At 42.1% G+C, this 18,088-nt stretch overlaps 1 protein-coding gene across 10 annotated transcripts in view; it reads right to left on the bottom strand.

The window, feature by feature from the left end:
- Positions 1 to 18,088, bottom strand: part of MAP2K5 (mitogen-activated protein kinase kinase 5) — a 260,220-nt gene that overhangs the window by 60,223 nt on the left and 181,909 nt on the right. For 7 of the 10 annotated variants that reach the window (XM_059180907.1, XM_059180915.1, XM_059180905.1 and 4 more), the window contains 2 exons: positions 5,167 to 5,193; positions 4,823 to 4,855 (listed from right to left, as the gene is read on the bottom strand). In XM_059180907.1, coding sequence (XP_059036890.1) covers positions 4,823 to 4,855; positions 5,167 to 5,193 — 60 coding nt within the window. The remainder of the gene's footprint in view (positions 1 to 4,822; positions 4,856 to 5,166; positions 5,194 to 18,088) is intronic. The other 3 variants (XM_059180906.1, XM_059180913.1, XM_059180909.1) reach the window with 1 other exon arrangement.

Genomic DNA, 18,088 nt, shown 5'->3' with positions numbered 1-18,088 from the left:
GCACACACCTTTTCAAGTTAGTGTTTTTGTTCTCTGTGGCTAAATATGCAGTAATGGGATTACTGGATCATAGGGTAGCTCTATTTTTAACTTTTTGAAGAACCCTCCATGCTGCTTTCCACAATGGCTGCGCCAGTTTATATTCTTACTAACAGTGCATGAGGGTTCCCTTTTCTCGACATCCTCACCAGTACTTGTTATTTCTTGTCTTCTTGATTCTAGCTATTCTGACAGGGGTAAGGCGATAGCTCATTGTGGTTTTGATCTGCATTTCCCTGATGATTAGTGATGTTGAGCATCGTTTCATGTGTCTGTTGGCCTTGTAGTTCTAAGAAATCAACACTTTCATGTAGAAGATATTTCTGATCAGGTATAAGCATGACTTAAAAAGAATTCACTTTTTACTAGTAAAGTGAATAAACATAAGTCTAAATCAGGGATTTGCTAATTGTCTTGCTGTGCACCTACAGATGTTAGATAGGAATTTATTTTTAGCCATAATATGTTTGAAACGTATATACTGAGACTAATAATCCACTTTTCTGGTTGTCATATTTCAGACAATCTGAGTATTCTGAAACACATCTGTGAACTTAAAAACAATTCACAAGAAGGATTCAAACCATTCTGCCTGACATTTACCTTTTTCCTTTTCCTGACTTGGGAAACTCCTAGTCATCCTTTAAGACCTAGCTTAAATGCCACCTATCCTGAGGAGCCTCTCCTAATCAGCCCAGTCCCTGGGTTCTATAGACACACTCTACTCTGAACCATACTATTCATTTCTGCATCTTTTCCAAGGTTGTGAATGACTTAGAGGCAGGCTCAAGGGTGGGGTCTTCATTTCCATCATTGCAATTCCTAGCACATTAATCCACGGATGGCCTCTACTAGTTGACTCCAGCCAGCCTAGGATTTGGTGACCCAGAAATCATTGCTGCATCCCTACCTACCACACCAATGTGGCCAATCCTTTGTTGCCAGCCAAGCCAGAACCCTACGCACTGGAGAAACTGTTAAATGGCAATGAAGCTTCCTGAGTCCCAGCACACGGTATTGGCTCAGGATATGGGACAGCGCTTCTGCCTTTCTACTTTCACTTACACACCTAGTCTGCAGTTGGCCTGGGTACCTTGCCTAGAAGCTCAGTTTCTCTCAAGGCTTGGAGGCTGTCCTCACCATGGTCTGCTCAACTTGGGCTATCAAATAGTGGGAACTTTTGGTAACTATCTGCCAAATGAATGCACACAAGCCCACTGATTTTACTTTATTAAAGAGAGGCAAGTCTCTGTCTGTCTTCTCAGATGAGCTTTGACTTTACACATACCATTTGGGTTTCTGATTTCATTTGGTACCTGCTAGCTTTATTAGGGTCACTGTCAGGACAGCAAAGACTGAAGACAGATGATTAGATCACTGGGGCAGCAGGCAGTCACTGTCAAGGACAAAGAGTGACCAAAGAAACCAAAGACAATCACAAGAGAGAACCCAGGAAAGCACCAAGCAGAGCCATGTAAGGGTAGTAAGCCTGGGAACAAATGACTCTATACATGTCAAGAGGCTCAAGCATATCTCTGAGTGCTGAGGTCAAACACAGGCAAAGGGTTGGTAAAATTCAGGTAAGCCCCACACGGTTTCATAGTCCTAGAGGTTATCGATACATCAAAGTTTAGTTCTCTACCATGTTAGCTCACTATCAAGTTTAGTTCACATCAAAGTGTAGTTCACAGTCACTAACAAGGACTTGAGTCATCACATGATACCCATTGCACACCGTCAATAGGCTGCCAAGAGCGATACGTTTTGGAAACACTTCTTTCCTAAAATGAAAATCTCACTGATGTCAGAGTTTCAAGTGGTAAATCTAGATCACAGGGGCTATCTTATTCTCCAGAGATATCAGAAGGCTACAGCATCATGCCATACACAGACACTTGCCTCTTAACAACTAATCCAGGACTTCAAATCACAGGTTCTCAGGGCCCAGAGAGGGCCAGAGTATATAGCAATTTTAAAATAAGAAGTTCTTTTGAGAGAAGCAAGTCTGAGGCACTGACAGTACCATTAAGAGATCACCCGTATCCTGCACTAGCCAGCTCCGAGCCAGATGAACTCTGCCTACGGAAATCGAACTGGATTGCCCGGATTTCTGATTGGAGCTTGATTCTCTTATTACCTTGACTATCCTTTTGGTTCCTGATCTGCAGTCCAAATTTCATGTTCATGATTCTTACTTGTGTTTAACTTCTGGTGTCTCCTGATTGGACATCTGGTAGCTAGCTCTGGCTTTGCTTCATGACTCCCGCCCTGACTCCACCCCTTCACCTCTAGCCCATGTTTTGGGCCTTGTTTTATTACTTGTTTTATTACTTTCTCACCGTTTACCAGGCCAAGTAAGAGGTCAAGCTGCATCTACATAATAATGAAGTACGTTTACCCTGGGTTTTACTTAGCTATTTTGTATGTGACTCTAAATATATCCATCTTGTTTGAACTAGGCTCCCTTCGGGGTGGTACTTTTTCATCTGACTTTTCTCTAACAGAAACAGTACACACTATCACAGGACACTCATTTCAAGATGGGACATGTTCCACACCCAAGGAGTAACATGGCTCACATCCTAGCTGGTTATATTCGTACAGGAAAAGCAGCCCTACAATCAGGTACAAATGAAGATAGATGACTCATAGCCCTCTGGGATCTAAAAGGGCAGATTATCCCTGGAAGACATTACAGAAGAGGTTCTCAAACCTGAATATGCAGAGAGTTACCTGGGAAGCTGGTAAAATGTAGATTCCTGGCCTCCATCCCTAGAAAGTCTAATTCAGTGATCTGGGTCCAAGAATCTGATGCAATTAGTCCTGAGACCACCCTTTGCAAAACACTGTACCACAGCAAGGAGAAGCCTGACAAATATGGGACAGACAAGCACAGTAATTAACATCTCCCTCCCCATCCTTTCTTTCTTAGAAGCCCTTATGCCCTTTACAGAAGGCAAGTCATCTGGTCAATTGTTTCCTAATACTCATCACTGAACAGCAGTTCAGTTCCAAGATCAATTTGTGTTTGTTTTAGTAAATGCAATGTGCATTTCCCAAGTTTCCATAAAGAAGGTATTTTAATATGTCTTTTGGATACGTGGGAAGTGGTGTCTAAGTGATATTTTTCTCTCAAACGCGGAAGAAATGCTATAAAGAAAAACATACTGTTGAAGTTACACACTTTTGTCCTCCCCACACACCTCCCCGCCTTAGAACATCTCCTTGGGATAATTTCAAAAGTCTCAGGATATTGCCCAAATCAAGCAAGTAAAAGATTTTCAATTTAACAGTAATCACTGCTGCTTTAAATAAGGAATGAAAATATCTATTTGATTCAGAAGAACTTGAAATTAGCTCCCCAGTAATATGTGTATTGCTGGTGAGGAGTATCTATACTTGAAAGCTCTGATAACTTAGGAGCCTGGCAGAACAGGAATAGGAGAGTCCAGAAAACTCAGCAGGCTGCATATTTGACCGGGTAGGCCCAGTTTCCCTGCGCCTGGCCCTAAGCAACCCTGGAGGGGGACCTGAGGAAAATCAGTTTAATTGGGAGGGTTCTGAGGGGATGGGATGCTTTTGGAATCTAAGATGACAGAAGATATTGATGAGCTATTAGATCCAGGGGGCCTGTCTGATATTTGAGATAATGGGACCTCCATTTGTTTCAGGACGATGCCTTCATTTTTGTACTAACATGGTTTATGGCTTGCAGGGGATATATGGACTGACGGATTCAACCATTAAGGATGTTAGAGCCCCATTCTTACTATTATTGTGATATTTGTGCGCGCTTGTTTTTTTCCTAGGAGGATCTTTATTTTTTCTCCCAAATCTCATAACTGGTTATACAGATGTTTAATTGAGAGGAATAATTATGAATTACGATTTGTTTTTTTCTTTCAAACTTTCCTATCTGAATCATTTATCGCCTTCATTACAAGTGTTTTAAATATTGTAAAATTAAAGTTTAAAAAATAAACATTGCTGGTAGGCAAGCCCAAGCCCAGAAAAAGTCAGTTTTAAAAAAACATTAATGGTTCTTCATTGAGAGCTTCATACACTGGAAGCCTTGTGTTCTGCTAATTTACAGAAAAACAGACTTGAAATTCAGAATAAGGAGTCGAAAGAGTAGACTGAGAAAGAGACACACGGAGATTAATTCCAAGAAGGCAAAGGGACCACAAAGCTCAATGGACGGGACTATCAGAGGTCCGGTGACTTAAAATGTGAGGATTCCTGTTAAAAGCACAAGAAGTTAGGAATGTATTCTCGAGGAAAACGGCTAATTAGGAAATTAAAGCTGAACTGCTGACCTAGAGCTTTGGAACATTTTTATCACCCTGCTATGCTTTGGGTAAATAAAGCAAGGAAGACAAATTTTATCCAGCTTATGTCTGCTGTTCAACTCTCACCCTTGACTACTGGAATGACTTTAAATATCTGCTCTGGAAAAAAAAAAAAAAAGATACCACTTTAATTTCCGGCTCCATCCCCATCTGGCTAGGGAGACGATGAATTAATATTATCCTGTTTTGTCTTTAGGGCTTCCAATACCCCTGAGGACCAGCCCGTGGGACAGTCTGTTTGGGCAGGGACTCTGGGCCAGAATCCGAAGAGTGGGATTCAGGACAAGGCCAGTCCACGTAACACAGCTCAGAGCCATACAACACAACTTGCTCCGAGGATGTCGGGCACTGTGCTTCATTAGGAAACAAAATATAAGCTTTCCACACCATTAGGAATGACTTTAGGAGTGAAAGCACATAAGACGATGCCTCACCTCATCAACAATGCACTGCAGAAGCTGGAGAGGCTGCAATGGGAAAGAAGAAAGGAAAAAGTATTAGCCTCAATGCAATATCTTTACAGTGGAGTGGAAAGAAAAAATCATTAATGCAATAAAATATAGCAAGATTAATCAACAACAGCAAACTCTTATAAAAACACTGATGCTCAGGATGTTCTATTATTTCTAATGGTACCTAATCTAATACAGGCAGTTAAAGGTTTGCATTTCCTTCAAAATGCAATTTGCTAAGTTTAAAACAAGGCATTCAAGCATGCAAAGGAAGCAGCCATCAGGAAAAAGAAAAGTGAATTTTTTTCTGAACTCATAAAGCTTACCATTAAAGATCCCTGGTTTTTCTGAATCTGAAAAAAGGCAATATGTAATTAGCATGTCATAATCAAAATGACTCACTTGGACACATTATGATCACTGAGAGAAAATTATTGCATTGCTGGTGGCAATTTGTGGGCATGTGTTAACACAATTTACATAATGAAAATACACAAATGTTAATAGCTCGCTTCTCATTTATAGGCGAAAGTCAGCAGAATGTTAATTTCACACAACACTTTTTAGTACCCTCCAGGTTGTATTAGAATAGGGAGAAAAACCATAATCCATTTCAAAAGGCTGTTTACGATTCAGATATAAATAATGTTTTATATTGCTAGATTGTGAACACTGGGCTTAATGTTGCAATCATTGCTAATGTTATGAAGCTCACTCTTTTTAAATTAAAAACCGATTTATTTAAAATTGAAATTAAATCATAGTCAGAAATTAGAATTTTGGATTCCTGCCAGTGTCTGCTCACAATCCCCTATTTTGTGAAGAAAACTTTAATTATGTGGTTGAAGTATTTGTCTTTAACTCCAGAGTGGGGTGAAGATTCCACCTTTTCCAAAGTTCCTTTAGCCTGTTTCCTGGGAAGCAATGCTCTCTGGGAAAATCAAATTCATGCAAGTCTTACACTGTTTCCCAGGGAATAAAAAGCAGAGACAAGTGAATGCCTACTCCTAATGAACATTGTGAAGGCGGGCTGCTCACACATCGAACTTGGATAAGCCATATCTCTTAGGAAGTTACTAAAACGTGACACCAAATTAATAACACATCCAGTTAGTAACTGAAGTACTAAACACCTCAAGCCCCCCACCCCCCACCCCTGCCACAAATGACTGCAGATATCACAAACTCATGAAAATGGAATCCCAGGTACTAAATTTCCAAAAAAGGAAAATTTCAGAAACCAAGTATGGTATTGACAGGTCAGTTGTTTGCTGAGATAACAGACCCAACCAGCTAGTAAAATATAGGGAATGTGGTAATTGGACAGTTGATCAATGAATTATGCAGGTTAGGGATGCCAACACCTGTGCAGTTCAAAATCCATATGTAACTTTTGACTCCCCAGAGACTAATAGCCGCCCATTGACCACAAGTATTATCGATACCATAAACGATCGAGTAGCACATATTTTACATGTTATATGTAGTACATGCTGTATTCTTATAATAGAGTAATCTAGAGAAAAGAGAGCACTATTAAGAAAATCATAAGAGAAAATACATTTATAGTTATGCACTGTATTTATCCCCCAAATCTGCATATAAGTAGACCCATGCAATTCAAACCCATGTTGTTCAGGAGTCAACTGTATTTTTTAAATTAAAAAAATTTTAATGGTGTCTTAAAAAGTTATTCCACGGGGCCCCTGGTTGACTCAGCCCGTTGGTCATCTGGCTTTGGCTGAGGTTATGATCTTGGGGTCCTGGTATCCAGTCCTGCGTCAGGCTTTGCGCTCAATGGGGAGTTCGGCTCTCCCTCTCTCTCTTGTGCTCACTCCCTCTTGCAAATAAATAAATGAAATCTTAAAAAAAAAAAAAGAAATAAAAAAATAAAAAGTTCTTCCACGTATATTTGATCTGCACAACCACCATGAGGTTGGCAGGGATGATCATTTCTTTCTTTCTTTCTTTCTTTCTTTTTTTTTTTTAAAGATTTTATTTATTTATTTCAGAGAGAGGAGCAGAGAGGAGGGAGAGGGAAAGGGAGAGCAATCTTAAGCAGACTCCTCATTGAGCATGGAGCCCTAAGCAGGGGCTCAATCTCACCGCCCTGAGATCAGGACCTGAGCCAAAATGAGTTGGTCGCTTAACCCAATAAACCACCCAGGTGCCCCAGGGATGATCACTTCTATCTTCTGCTGGGAAGACTGGCCTCTTGGAGGTTGGGGCAGGCTCAAGGCTGCAGGGACAGTGATGCCAGGGCTTCTCCTATGCTCCTTTCTTTCCAGCGTCTGTATAGTATCTGTCGACAGTCACAGCATTATTCAAAAACAACTGGATTTATGGGGCACCCGGGTGGCTCAGTGGGTTGGGCCTCTGCCTTTGGCTCCGGTCATGATCTCAAGGTCCTGGGATTGAGTCCCACATTGGGCTCTCTGCTTGGCAGGGAGCCTGCTTCCTCCTCTCTCTCTGCCTGCCTCTCTGCCTACTTGTGATCTCTCTCTGTCAAATAATAAATAAAATCTTAAAAAAATAAAAAAAAAATAAAAACAACTGGATTTGTATGTATTTATACTTGGTGTGGTAAAGTTGATAAATCATCAATTTTTGGCAGGTTCCTCTGAACTAGACTGCAAGCTTCCCAAGGGCAGAAAGTATGTTTTTGTGTTTTTTCTTTTTTTCTTCTTTATTTTATTTTATTTTTTGCCTCCATATGGCTTATCAGCAGACCCTTCACCTAGTGCTTGAGTGTTTTAAAAAGCACTTTTCCCTGCATTATCCCAACTGAACACAGGGCCTACTCATCCCCGCTCTCCCTGGCCACCACTCCCTGAAACCGCTGTGCCCCAGTGACTGGTGGTTCTTGGCTGCTGACTTGGCTTCTTCTTGAATAGTTCCCATTGAATGCTATGCTGAATTACTGCTCCTTCCTCTAGTCCATGAGTACTTTCTGCATAATGCTCTTCTTTTAAAAAGGAAGATGGGTTAACTACCACCCCGGTGTGGTTAAGGACTTTGGTAACAAGCCACATCACCTTTCAGAAATCTTGAAAGGCCCAGGTCACTTCTCCTACGACAGGGGATCTCTTTGGTGTCTGATTTTATCTTTTCCAGGTACACACGGTACTCTTGCCCCACCCCTCCATTCTTCCTAAGATCGATCGACTTCAATAGGGGAGGTACTTGTAACAAACAAAGAATCAGAAATCCATTTCTGGCAAAGAGACTGTTTTTCACAAATTTCTAACAGTCAGGGGGATTACAACATTCTCTGAGGAAAACCATGCAGCAAACATTCTAAGTTAGATGTTTCAAAATAAATTCAGGAATAAATGGTACAACATCGTTCCCAGCAACACATAAGTTATCTGAAATGAGTTCAGGGCAAAACACTTCCTCATGAACTAAGCTCTCAGAGTCTCCACTTTGCCCAGTTCTGTGGGTTAAAGAAGACATGGTTTAAGATGACTTAAAATTTTACTATTTTAATGCTTTCTCTTTACTATGAGAAAGAGAGCAATAGCAATACCAAAGTCTTTTTTATGATCTTATAACAATACTGTGTTTCTCAGGTTCTTAAAGAGAGATGTTGTTACCAGGTTTTATTACACGGCTTTGATAGCTACATATTATATGAAATCATCTTCATAAATTTTGTATTAAGGTAGCAGTGCTAGTACCTGAAATTGATTCAAAATGCTCAAGATACTCAATTACTTTTTAACACTGTTATACAACGCAGTGACTTATATCTTCTATTTCACAAGAACTTCATGATGCAACATCATTGTAATTGATTCATTTTCTCAATTAAATAAAGCTACTGCACTTTTCTTTATATGAATGCCACACAGACCATACAGTTAGATATATTCTTTCCTTTCTCCATCTCAGATATATTGCCTTAAAGGTTATATTCTGTTCCTCTGTTTAATTCCACCAGAAAATTTAAGGCCACAGTTGTATTTTTCAAATTCTGAACTGCCATGGATGCGACTGTATTTATATTAGGCATATTTTTCACTGCTAATCTCTTTGTTGTTTACCTTTTTCAAGATCACACTGCTGTACGGGTGCAGTACCCATAAAACAGACCACAAAGAAGTCGACCTCTAGTCACTGCCTCTGCTTTGGCACACAGTTCATGGAAGAGGGAAGCCCTGCGTTTTATAGCACATTACAAGTGGTGCTAAGGGTACTCGACATAAAATGTTAGCTCTGTGAATGCCTCTCTTTATTCTAGGTCTGCCTTCCAAATGCTTTGCTGTGAGAGCGGAGTTCAGAGGAACACAGTAATATTGTTAGGGCTGATGAACTGCCTGTACCCCACAACATATGAAATGCCGTTTATAACTAACTCGTCCAAGTCCAGAGTCCTGCCTGCCCACTTTGCTGGTGTTGAGTTTCCTATGTGTAACCAGTACTCTGGGACAATGAACAGAACAATCATTGCTCCGGTCATTACACTTTGCTAATCAGTCTCCAGAACCAGTAGCGTTTGGTAAACTAATTAGATAAATTTCTTCCGTCTTCTGGGCACAGCCTTGCTTTTTTTTTTTTTTTTTCCTTCTTTAGCTGTAAGACTTTAAGTCACACTAAGCAGGGATAGCTAAGCCTCAGTCTGATATAAGACAGATCCTTGTGTTTTTAAACAAGGAGGACTGACTTCGTAACAGGCAGGTCTGGGTGTCAATTATGGGGTGTTCCTGCAGTAACACTTATCTTTTTTTTTTTTTTTAAGATTTTATTTATTTATTTGACAGACAGAGATCACAAGTAGGCAGAGAGGCAGGCAGAGAGAGAGAGGAGGAAGCAGGCTCCCCGCAGAGCAGAAAGCCCGATGTGGGGCTTGATCCCAGGACCCCAGGATCATGACCTGAGCCAAAGGCAGAGGCTTTAACCCACTGAGCCACCCAGGCACCCAGTAACACTTATCATTTATTTCTTTGCAAGGACCATACAGTTGGCAATTTCAAAAGCTCCTGTGACACAAAAAATGACTTTGGGAGATGATCCTAGAGTGGAAAGTGCCAATGCATAAGTTTGCTTATGGGGCCTCAACTTTGTAGTCCATGACTCTATGGGAAAAACAGCGACTCTGGGAGCCGGACGCCCACTTCCCATCTCTGCAGAGGCGCTTTCTACACCCAGAGGAAAAGCTGACTTGGCCACCAGCCCTTTGACATTATGCACAGAAGCACAGTCAGAAAACGAAAATGATCCACCTATGTAACTTCAAGAAGACACCGGCTAGGAGCTTTCATCTTCTCTTTTACTCTCTAAAATTATGGCTTGCCCTGCAGCCCTTGTCGGAGAGATTTATGTGTGACTGAGGTCAGATCTTCCAATATCAGTTGACAAATTTTCTCTTTACATATTTACTGCTTTTCAGGCTTGTGTCATTTTCTCTTAAGCAGAAAAAGGAAATACGAAATTAAATGATATGGGTGGCATTTGTAAAGGATACCGGGGGTGTGTGTGTGCGCGGAGTGAACGGTGCCACACTCCGGCCTTCAATGTTCAACTCTATTTTTGTTCCACACCTCATGTTTTAGCAACCGTAGCTATTCTGCAGACTGTCTCTTTAAATCAGGTGCATTAAGCTTAACCGTGCCTAATATAAACCAGGATTAGGGTAAACGGATACTTACATTATAAATGAAGAATAATGACCTACAACTTTTCTTCTTAATGAAACTAGCTTCAGAGATGGTCTACTACCATCTATTCATTTTGCTATTAGGGAAACTGAGGTTATAAAGGATGCAGTGTCCAAGGTCATAGATAAACAGCCTGGCCTGGACCTGACTGCTGACTCAGGAGGCTGCCTCGTGTAGAGGAAATGCATAAATGAAAGTCAGAAAGACCCCTGGAATGCCCAGTCAGACCCCCATGGCCTCAGCAGCTGGTAATGGCATTCAATCTAATTTTATCTGGCCCAGTGTTGGGTGCTAAAACTGAGGGACACAACACCTCTAATCTGTTACAGCTTGCAAAACCAAAGTGCTCAAATCTCAAAAAGGCTTCAACAAGAGAAAATAAAAATTATTTCCACCTGACCACAAGCTAGACACACATTGCTTAGTACCACTAACTTACTGTAAGATTTCCTAAACAAAGGACTGTTTAAAAAAAAAAAAAAAGTAGAACAAAATGTATCCTAGTGAACCATAAATGGGAATTCTGATGAACTGATATTTTTAGATATTGAATACAGGATGAGACAAAATAAATGAATAATATATAATTACTAATAATATAAAGTGAACAAGTATAATTTACTCGTGCCATCATAGCTCTCCTGTTTATCAGACTCTGTTGTTGTTCAAGTTCTTGTCATGCCTGTAGTCTATTAGCATACCTTATACAGAACAAAACAGAAGCAAAATAGTAAGTCATGAAACTTAAACAATTAAGGACTTAAAATAAGTGTCAAGAAGATTTAGCAAGGAGCTACTCATGGCACCTTCTCTCTGCTGCCTTCGGGAATGATCAGTTTTTAAAAGCTAAAACCAGGGTGCCTGGGTGGCTCAGTGGGTTAAAGCCTCTGCTTTCAGCTCAGGTCACGATCCCAGGGTCCTAGGATCGAGTCTTGCATTGGGCTCTCTGCTCAATGGGGAGCCTGCTTCCTCCTCTCTCTGCCTGCTTTTCTGCCTGCTTGTGATCTCCGTCAAAAACTAGGTATCTTTGAATTTCACAAACATCTGGGTGGGACAGAAAGGCTCTAAGATGCCTAGAGGAGGGCTCAGCTCAGATGGGACCAGACAGAAAATCATCACAGCCATAAATTAGATCACTTGGCTCTTACCGCTTCCCGAGTATCAAGGACAATGCATTTTCACACAAGACACAGCAGCTGGAGCATCAAGGTACACTGTAACATTATTCATTTGTTGGGTCTGCCAGTCCGTGAGCAGGAAAGAAAGGACCCGACTGCCAGTCTACACTCTTATCCTTCATGTATTTAAAACTGACACAGCTCATGTCCGACTCCATGTAGGTGTACAGGAACCCTAGTAAATCATCCTCTGGGTGAATGTAAATTTTAAATTTAGACCTGAATTTCGTGAGAAAAGCAGGGGCTCAGAAACACAATTTAAAATGATCAATGTGAATTATAAAATTAACCCTCTCCCTAATGGTACAAGGCCTGGCCAAGACATCCATTAAGCACTTTCCTTTCAGATAAGGTTTAGAAGATTTTTCCTTTCAAAGAAGATACATTTGCTGTATCAAACTTTTCTTTTTGCTTTGTTCCAATAAAGGGTGATCTTATTTCAGAATCTAGCTTGGAACATCAGTTATGTGTGTATGTGGGGGGGGGGGGCGGGTGCAGCAGTGGGAGGAGATGTGGTTTTTTTGAGAAAGTCCTGCTGACCATTCCATTCTTTATGGTCAAATAAATCTGCTATAGCAAAGGATTTTTAAGGTGTCAAAATATCTCAAAGGTTTTTTTCTGGAGCTCTCATTTAGTCTGTATCTCTGTTAGCTTCAATCCCTCACATGCCATAGAATCCAGAACGATGTTAGAGGTCACCTGGTCTGACCCCTTGCTCCGTGTGGAAATTCACTTTATGCTCTTCCTGACAGGCAGGCATCCTGTCTTTGCTAGAAAACTTCCAGAGATGGGATTCCAATGATTCTATCCTGGGTGGCTTCAATTGTTAGAAGGTCCTTTCTGATTTTGAGTTCAAATATGTCCTCCTAGGAGATATGCCCATGGTCCAACACTATAGTGATTATGTCTAGTGATGGCAGTTCACATATTTGAAGATGGTTGTTTCTCCACCATGTTTTCTCTCCTGAATGAACATCCTGTTCTCTTCCTGGGATCATATGCTCTGACTGGTATGCCCTCTATTCTTTCCCCTTCTATTAATAATGATACTCTAATGACATCTCCCTGCCCTTAAATCGCCCATGTGCTCCCCCCCGCCCCAGCTACTTCATCACCAGCTTTATGGTGGGGCATGTGATTCAGGCTTAAATGAGTCAGCATCATCCAAATCCCCTGGGCTTGAGGAGCTAAACTGACCCAGTCAAACTGAAGCCTAGGGCAGAGAGAGACCTGCTCTTCCTTCTCATCGGGGAGCACATCGTCCTGGAGCTCCAAGAACCGGTCTTGGTCTGTGAAGGAAGAAGCCCACCAAGAGCAGAACCAAAAGTGACTTGTTGGATCAAGTTCTACTGAAAACCAGCAATGCTTATTTTGGGCCATGCAGTTCAATCAAGTCCCCTTGCGGCTGAGGCAACTTAAGTTGAGTTTTCCATGACCTGAACTGGAAAGCTGCCTGGGGTAGCCAGGCAGGGTTTCACATTCTCCACCACTGTGACGGCCTTTCTTAGAATGTTGTGTCGTGGGCATGTGTTCCTCACAAAGCAGAATACCCACGCCTGCACAGACCTCACACTGACTGGCTCGGTCACCTTGTGCTGGACATTCTACACCATTCAGCAGAGGAAACTCCTGGAGGCTCTAAGTCCGTTCACATTTTTGATAGCCATATCACATGGCTGGCTCAATGAAGGGAAACACAGAAGTTTACAAATCCTGGACTTAGAAAGAATTACTTCTTTCCTATACTCTTCTATTTCTTATATGTTTCCTACTGATAGGGTATACAGGAGTCAAAATGATTACATGATTAAACCAATGCAGAATCTAGACAAGTCTATTTTCCACCTGTTGCCTCTCCCTTGCAACAGATAGGAAATACAACATCAGCCTTTTGTTTGTTTGGCTCAGGAGAGGCCTGTCCAACACTAAGCTGAATCATAGACTCTTGGGGCCTAGAAGAATCTTAATTTTTTTGTCTACCCACCTCGATCTGATTCCTGAATCTCTTCTTCATGACACTCCTGGTGGACGGGGCTTCTGCCTGGACACATGCAGTCATGGGGAGCTTATGTCTTTGCACTGTCCCTTCTATCTCTTATTCCGGATCTACCCTCCTGACAGTACCAATCCATGTCTTGTCTTATGTAAGAACCCTCAAGTATCTTAAGACAACTCTTTGGAAGCTTTTATCCTTCAGGTATTAATGCTGGCAGGACAGGGTGGAAATATGGACACAAAAGAAAAGGGGACAAAATTATTAACTTAAAGCCTAAAAATGTATATTGATTCTTTTTCCTTCTAATGTCTGCTTTGCCAACATGTAAAAAAGTCAAGTCAGACTAAATCACTAACTCATTGATTCATTTACTCACTCTCTGCCAGGCACTGCACTGGAGTTTAGGACCTAAAAGATGGATAAGCCACAATTGCTGGTCCACAAAAATGAGGGACTTATTTAAGGTCCCTGAAAATCAGGGTCAGAGCTAAGACTTGAGCACAGAGCTTGCATTCTCCTTTAAATGCCACTCAGTATTTGGATAAAATACAACTTGTTAGATTCAAGGTTAGATTCAAGGGGGACAGTGTCCCCCCAGAAAGGGATGTTTTCAGGCATTTTAAGGAATTCTTTCTTTGTGGGCTGACTCTACATATCATTGCTTTTTTTTTTTTTTTTTTTTGCCCTGATGTATTTGACAACATCGTTTGGCCTGCTGAGATTTTGAGATGAGCTGCAACTGTGGCCAGTACCTGTTTCATAGAGGAACGGGAAGGAAAGAATCTTGAAATCTAGTCACATAGTAACCATGTTACTTAACATGTGTCTTACTGGTTTGATTGTGGATGAGATTCAAAACAGGACTTAAAGGAAAGCAGCTATGGATCAAGAAGGAACTGAACACAGTTTGATTTGTGTTTCAGAATTGTAGGACACACCTTTCATGCTTTGATGTAAGTAAAATCTGGTTCAGTAGAGTCCAAGAGCGTCTTTGGGGAGATGGTGATGAGAAAGGTAGCTGGAGGTATGGAAAAGAGGAGGCTATTCATACCAGATGAAAGGGGACCGCGGAAGGATCTAGGCCAGCATTTTTCAGACTCTGTTTACCAAAGTTCATGTAAGATATTACTTAGACACGTTAACCAAAACTAAGAGAGCAAATCAGAACTGTCCTGGTGTTTGTGTGTGCAAGCATGTGTGCATGTGTCCAGGGGTGACTTACCACTGACTTCATGTCCTGTTCTCCCATCATTCTGCACTCACTGACCTAGCATACCTCTATCCTTTTCCAGATGAGAAAACTGAGATCTATTGTGTGTGTTTGCCAGGGGGAGGGGGAGTAAACCATATTCTGACAATGATTCAACTTGTCACCTGCCGGGTGTGTCATTTGTCACCTCCTGGTCCTCTCTGCCCTGAGTCAGTAGTGTTGGTGGCTGCCTGGCTAGGGTGGCAATGGGCCGTCCAAAGGGCATGGGCTGGAGGAAGGCCTTTAGCTGCCAACTTTCTCTTGTTTCCTATATTTTACCAAACTAGAACCAGGACTACAGTCACGCTCTCCTCATGCCCAGAAGAGTGCTCTTTGCAACCTGTTTCTGAACAGAAAGCAAGACAAGCTTCATTACCCTCTTTGGTCTTCTTCCCTCCTCTGGCCTCCTTTCCTCATGAGACCATTCTATACTCAAGCTTTCCTTTCCCTCTCCCCATGGCGCTCACCACCTACAGGCTTTGGCAGAGTGAGTCCACACTCAGTTCTGACTGGCTGCCTCAGTTTCCCACAATTCCTTGGAGCTGACACCCTGACCATGTGTATAGCCAGATAACTGCCTCCTTTCCTAGCTCCCGGCAATCCTGGGGACCCTCTTTCCACCTGGTGTGTCCCGAGCAATCTTTAGCCCTAAATGAAATCAGCTCTTTGCTCCTTTTAGGCAACCCATGGAGTTTTCAATGAACTTAGCTTGTCCATTTGATTGGCACTAAAGAGGGCTGGGTTCTTAGCATCGGTGGCACTTTACTGAGGAAGAATTCTCAAGCCCCCCAAGCATTAATCCAGAACTGTTAAACATCTGAAAAGTAATCTGTGCTCAAACAAAACTAGGGCAGGTCTGCCCCCTTTTTAACTTAGAGTCCCAAATCTACCCAAGTTTTCTATACTGAAAAAATTGGTAAGTAAAACACTGGAGTACGGTCAGAACTGATGTCCTTGTTGCTGCTACCTTTGAGGACCATGTCCCCCCAGGGCCCTGTACCACCAGCAACTCTCTGGTAGACAGGGAGCACGCTGGGACAGTAACTTCCAACTCTGCACACACCAGCTGGAGGCAGTACTCGAGTGGACGGTTGTGCCAAATAAAAATGGCCATTTGGGATCAAAGCCTCTGGGTACCTTTCTCCCCACACCAACCTTCTAGGGTGGGAACCAATCTGGCCCCGTTGCTGACCACTTGGTCATCATGAGTGAGTCACCGGATGGCTATTGGAATCCCATTTCCTCCTCTATAAAATAGAAGAGTTGGAGGAGATCAGTGTAAGATCTTGTCACATTCTGAAATTCTCGGATCCCATGAAGAAGCAGACAGCACCCATGAAAACCAAAAGGGATACAGTGGAAGGGCTCCCAGACCACAGAGCCCCACTGGGGAGAGAAGATGGCAAAGTGGCCACCTGGAAGTCAGATTGGGCGCCAAATTCATGACTTCAAAGTTCAGTTCTATTTCTGGGCAAAGCCGATTAATTAAAAGTCACAAAAGAGTCATGGTCCCCAGTTACTGAACTAAAAATGACTAGTTTCTGTATATAATTCTATATATTATGTTTGTGATTGTGAATGATAAATTGTAAGTCGAAAAAGAAAGACTGTAAAGGAAGGCTCTTGTGGGATCAGAGAAGTAATTCATTTTAGTCCTATCTGGTGTGAGACATGAGACATGGTCATATATTTTCAGAGTTACATAGGTAAATCCCTAAAGTACTTCCTGGAAATATAACTAATACTAATATTACCTTGCTCTTGTTTACCCTCTTATATTTTTCAAAGTGTCCTTGTAGGCATTAGCTCATCTGAGCATGACAACTCCCTACCCCAGCAGTCTAGAAAATGTCCTGTGATGTGCCAAGTTCCTCAGAGGCATATGCCAGCTGACCTTGGGGGCAGAGATCTTAAAATGTAATGATTTCCAGCCTCAGACTGGCTCCCAGTCATCTCAAAGGGATACACGAAATTCTCAACCCCGATTTCATTACCTGGTCTCTGCACGATCTCCATCCTGACACACCACTCCTCTCCTCTACCCCTCTGCCCTCTCATTTCTACCTTTCCCTCCCGGTGCTCCTTTAAAAGTCACCTAGGGAAATTCTTCAAATGGGAGGGAGACGAAAAGAACAGTAGTAGTAGTGGTTCCCTACTGAATTTAAGTCCTGGAAGGCTACTTCATACAACATACTGCTTCAGACCTTTTTCTTTTACCAGATGAGTCTCCTTTTGACTGGAACGCCTGGAAGGTTCGTCCCCATCCTTTTAGCCTAGGAGCCTCCACTGAGGCATTGTCCACTCTGTGAAACCTTCACAGCTTCCAAAAGTGAGCTGACCTCTTCCTCTTGACGCCAGAGTGTACCACCTCCCGTAGGGTGCCTTTTGCATCAAGTGCCATGTGTTTGTTTTGTACTTATCTCTCCACTAGACTAGCCTCTTCGAGGGCAGGGACCACATCTGTTTCATGTTTGTACTTCCAGTGCTCAGTGCCAGGGCACAGTCCCTGTGATGACAAATGTGTGTCGAAGTGAACTGAGATGTACGTCATACAATAATTTAGGAGTTGCCATAAAATCAAACCAACATGGGGTTAGGGTTTTTAAAAAGACAGGGTGGGGGCGCCTGGGTGGCTCAGTGGGTTAAAGTCTCTGCTTACGGCTCAGGTTGTGATCCCGGGGTCCTGGGATCGAGCCCCCCATCAGGCTCTCTGCTCAGCAGGGAGCCTGCTTCTCCCTCTCTCTGCCTGCCTCTCTGCCTACCTGGGATCTCTGTCTGTCAAATAAATAAATAAAACCCTTAAAAAAAAAAAAAGACAGGGTTCATTAGCTTAGCTGGCTAACTGCATATACCTCAAATTAACAAGTAATTTATCCTTAGTGAAAAATGTCATGTTTCTAAGCTACCCATATTTTGGGCATTCCTTTTACTCCATTTTTGTTCTATTTTAGAGACATACTGGGAACCCACTTCCTACGTCTGCAATAGGCAAGTAACAAGAAATCTCTTGATAAGCATAAGATAGATAATGAGTTACATGATTCCTGGGAAGAAGCAAATGTATATAAGTGAACATCTTCCTACCACTTAAATTTTACCTCCGCCTTTCTTTTTTTTTTTTTTTAAAGAGAGGGAGAGAGAGAGAATGGGGGTGGGGGGCAGGGG

Source organism: Mustela lutreola, chromosome 7, assembly GCF_030435805.1.
Source record: "Mustela lutreola isolate mMusLut2 chromosome 7, mMusLut2.pri, whole genome shotgun sequence".
NCBI classification, from domain to species: Eukaryota; Metazoa; Chordata; class Mammalia; order Carnivora; family Mustelidae; genus Mustela; species Mustela lutreola.
Note: the sequence above shows the minus strand (reverse complement) of the source record. Positions and strands in the feature narration are given on the sequence as shown.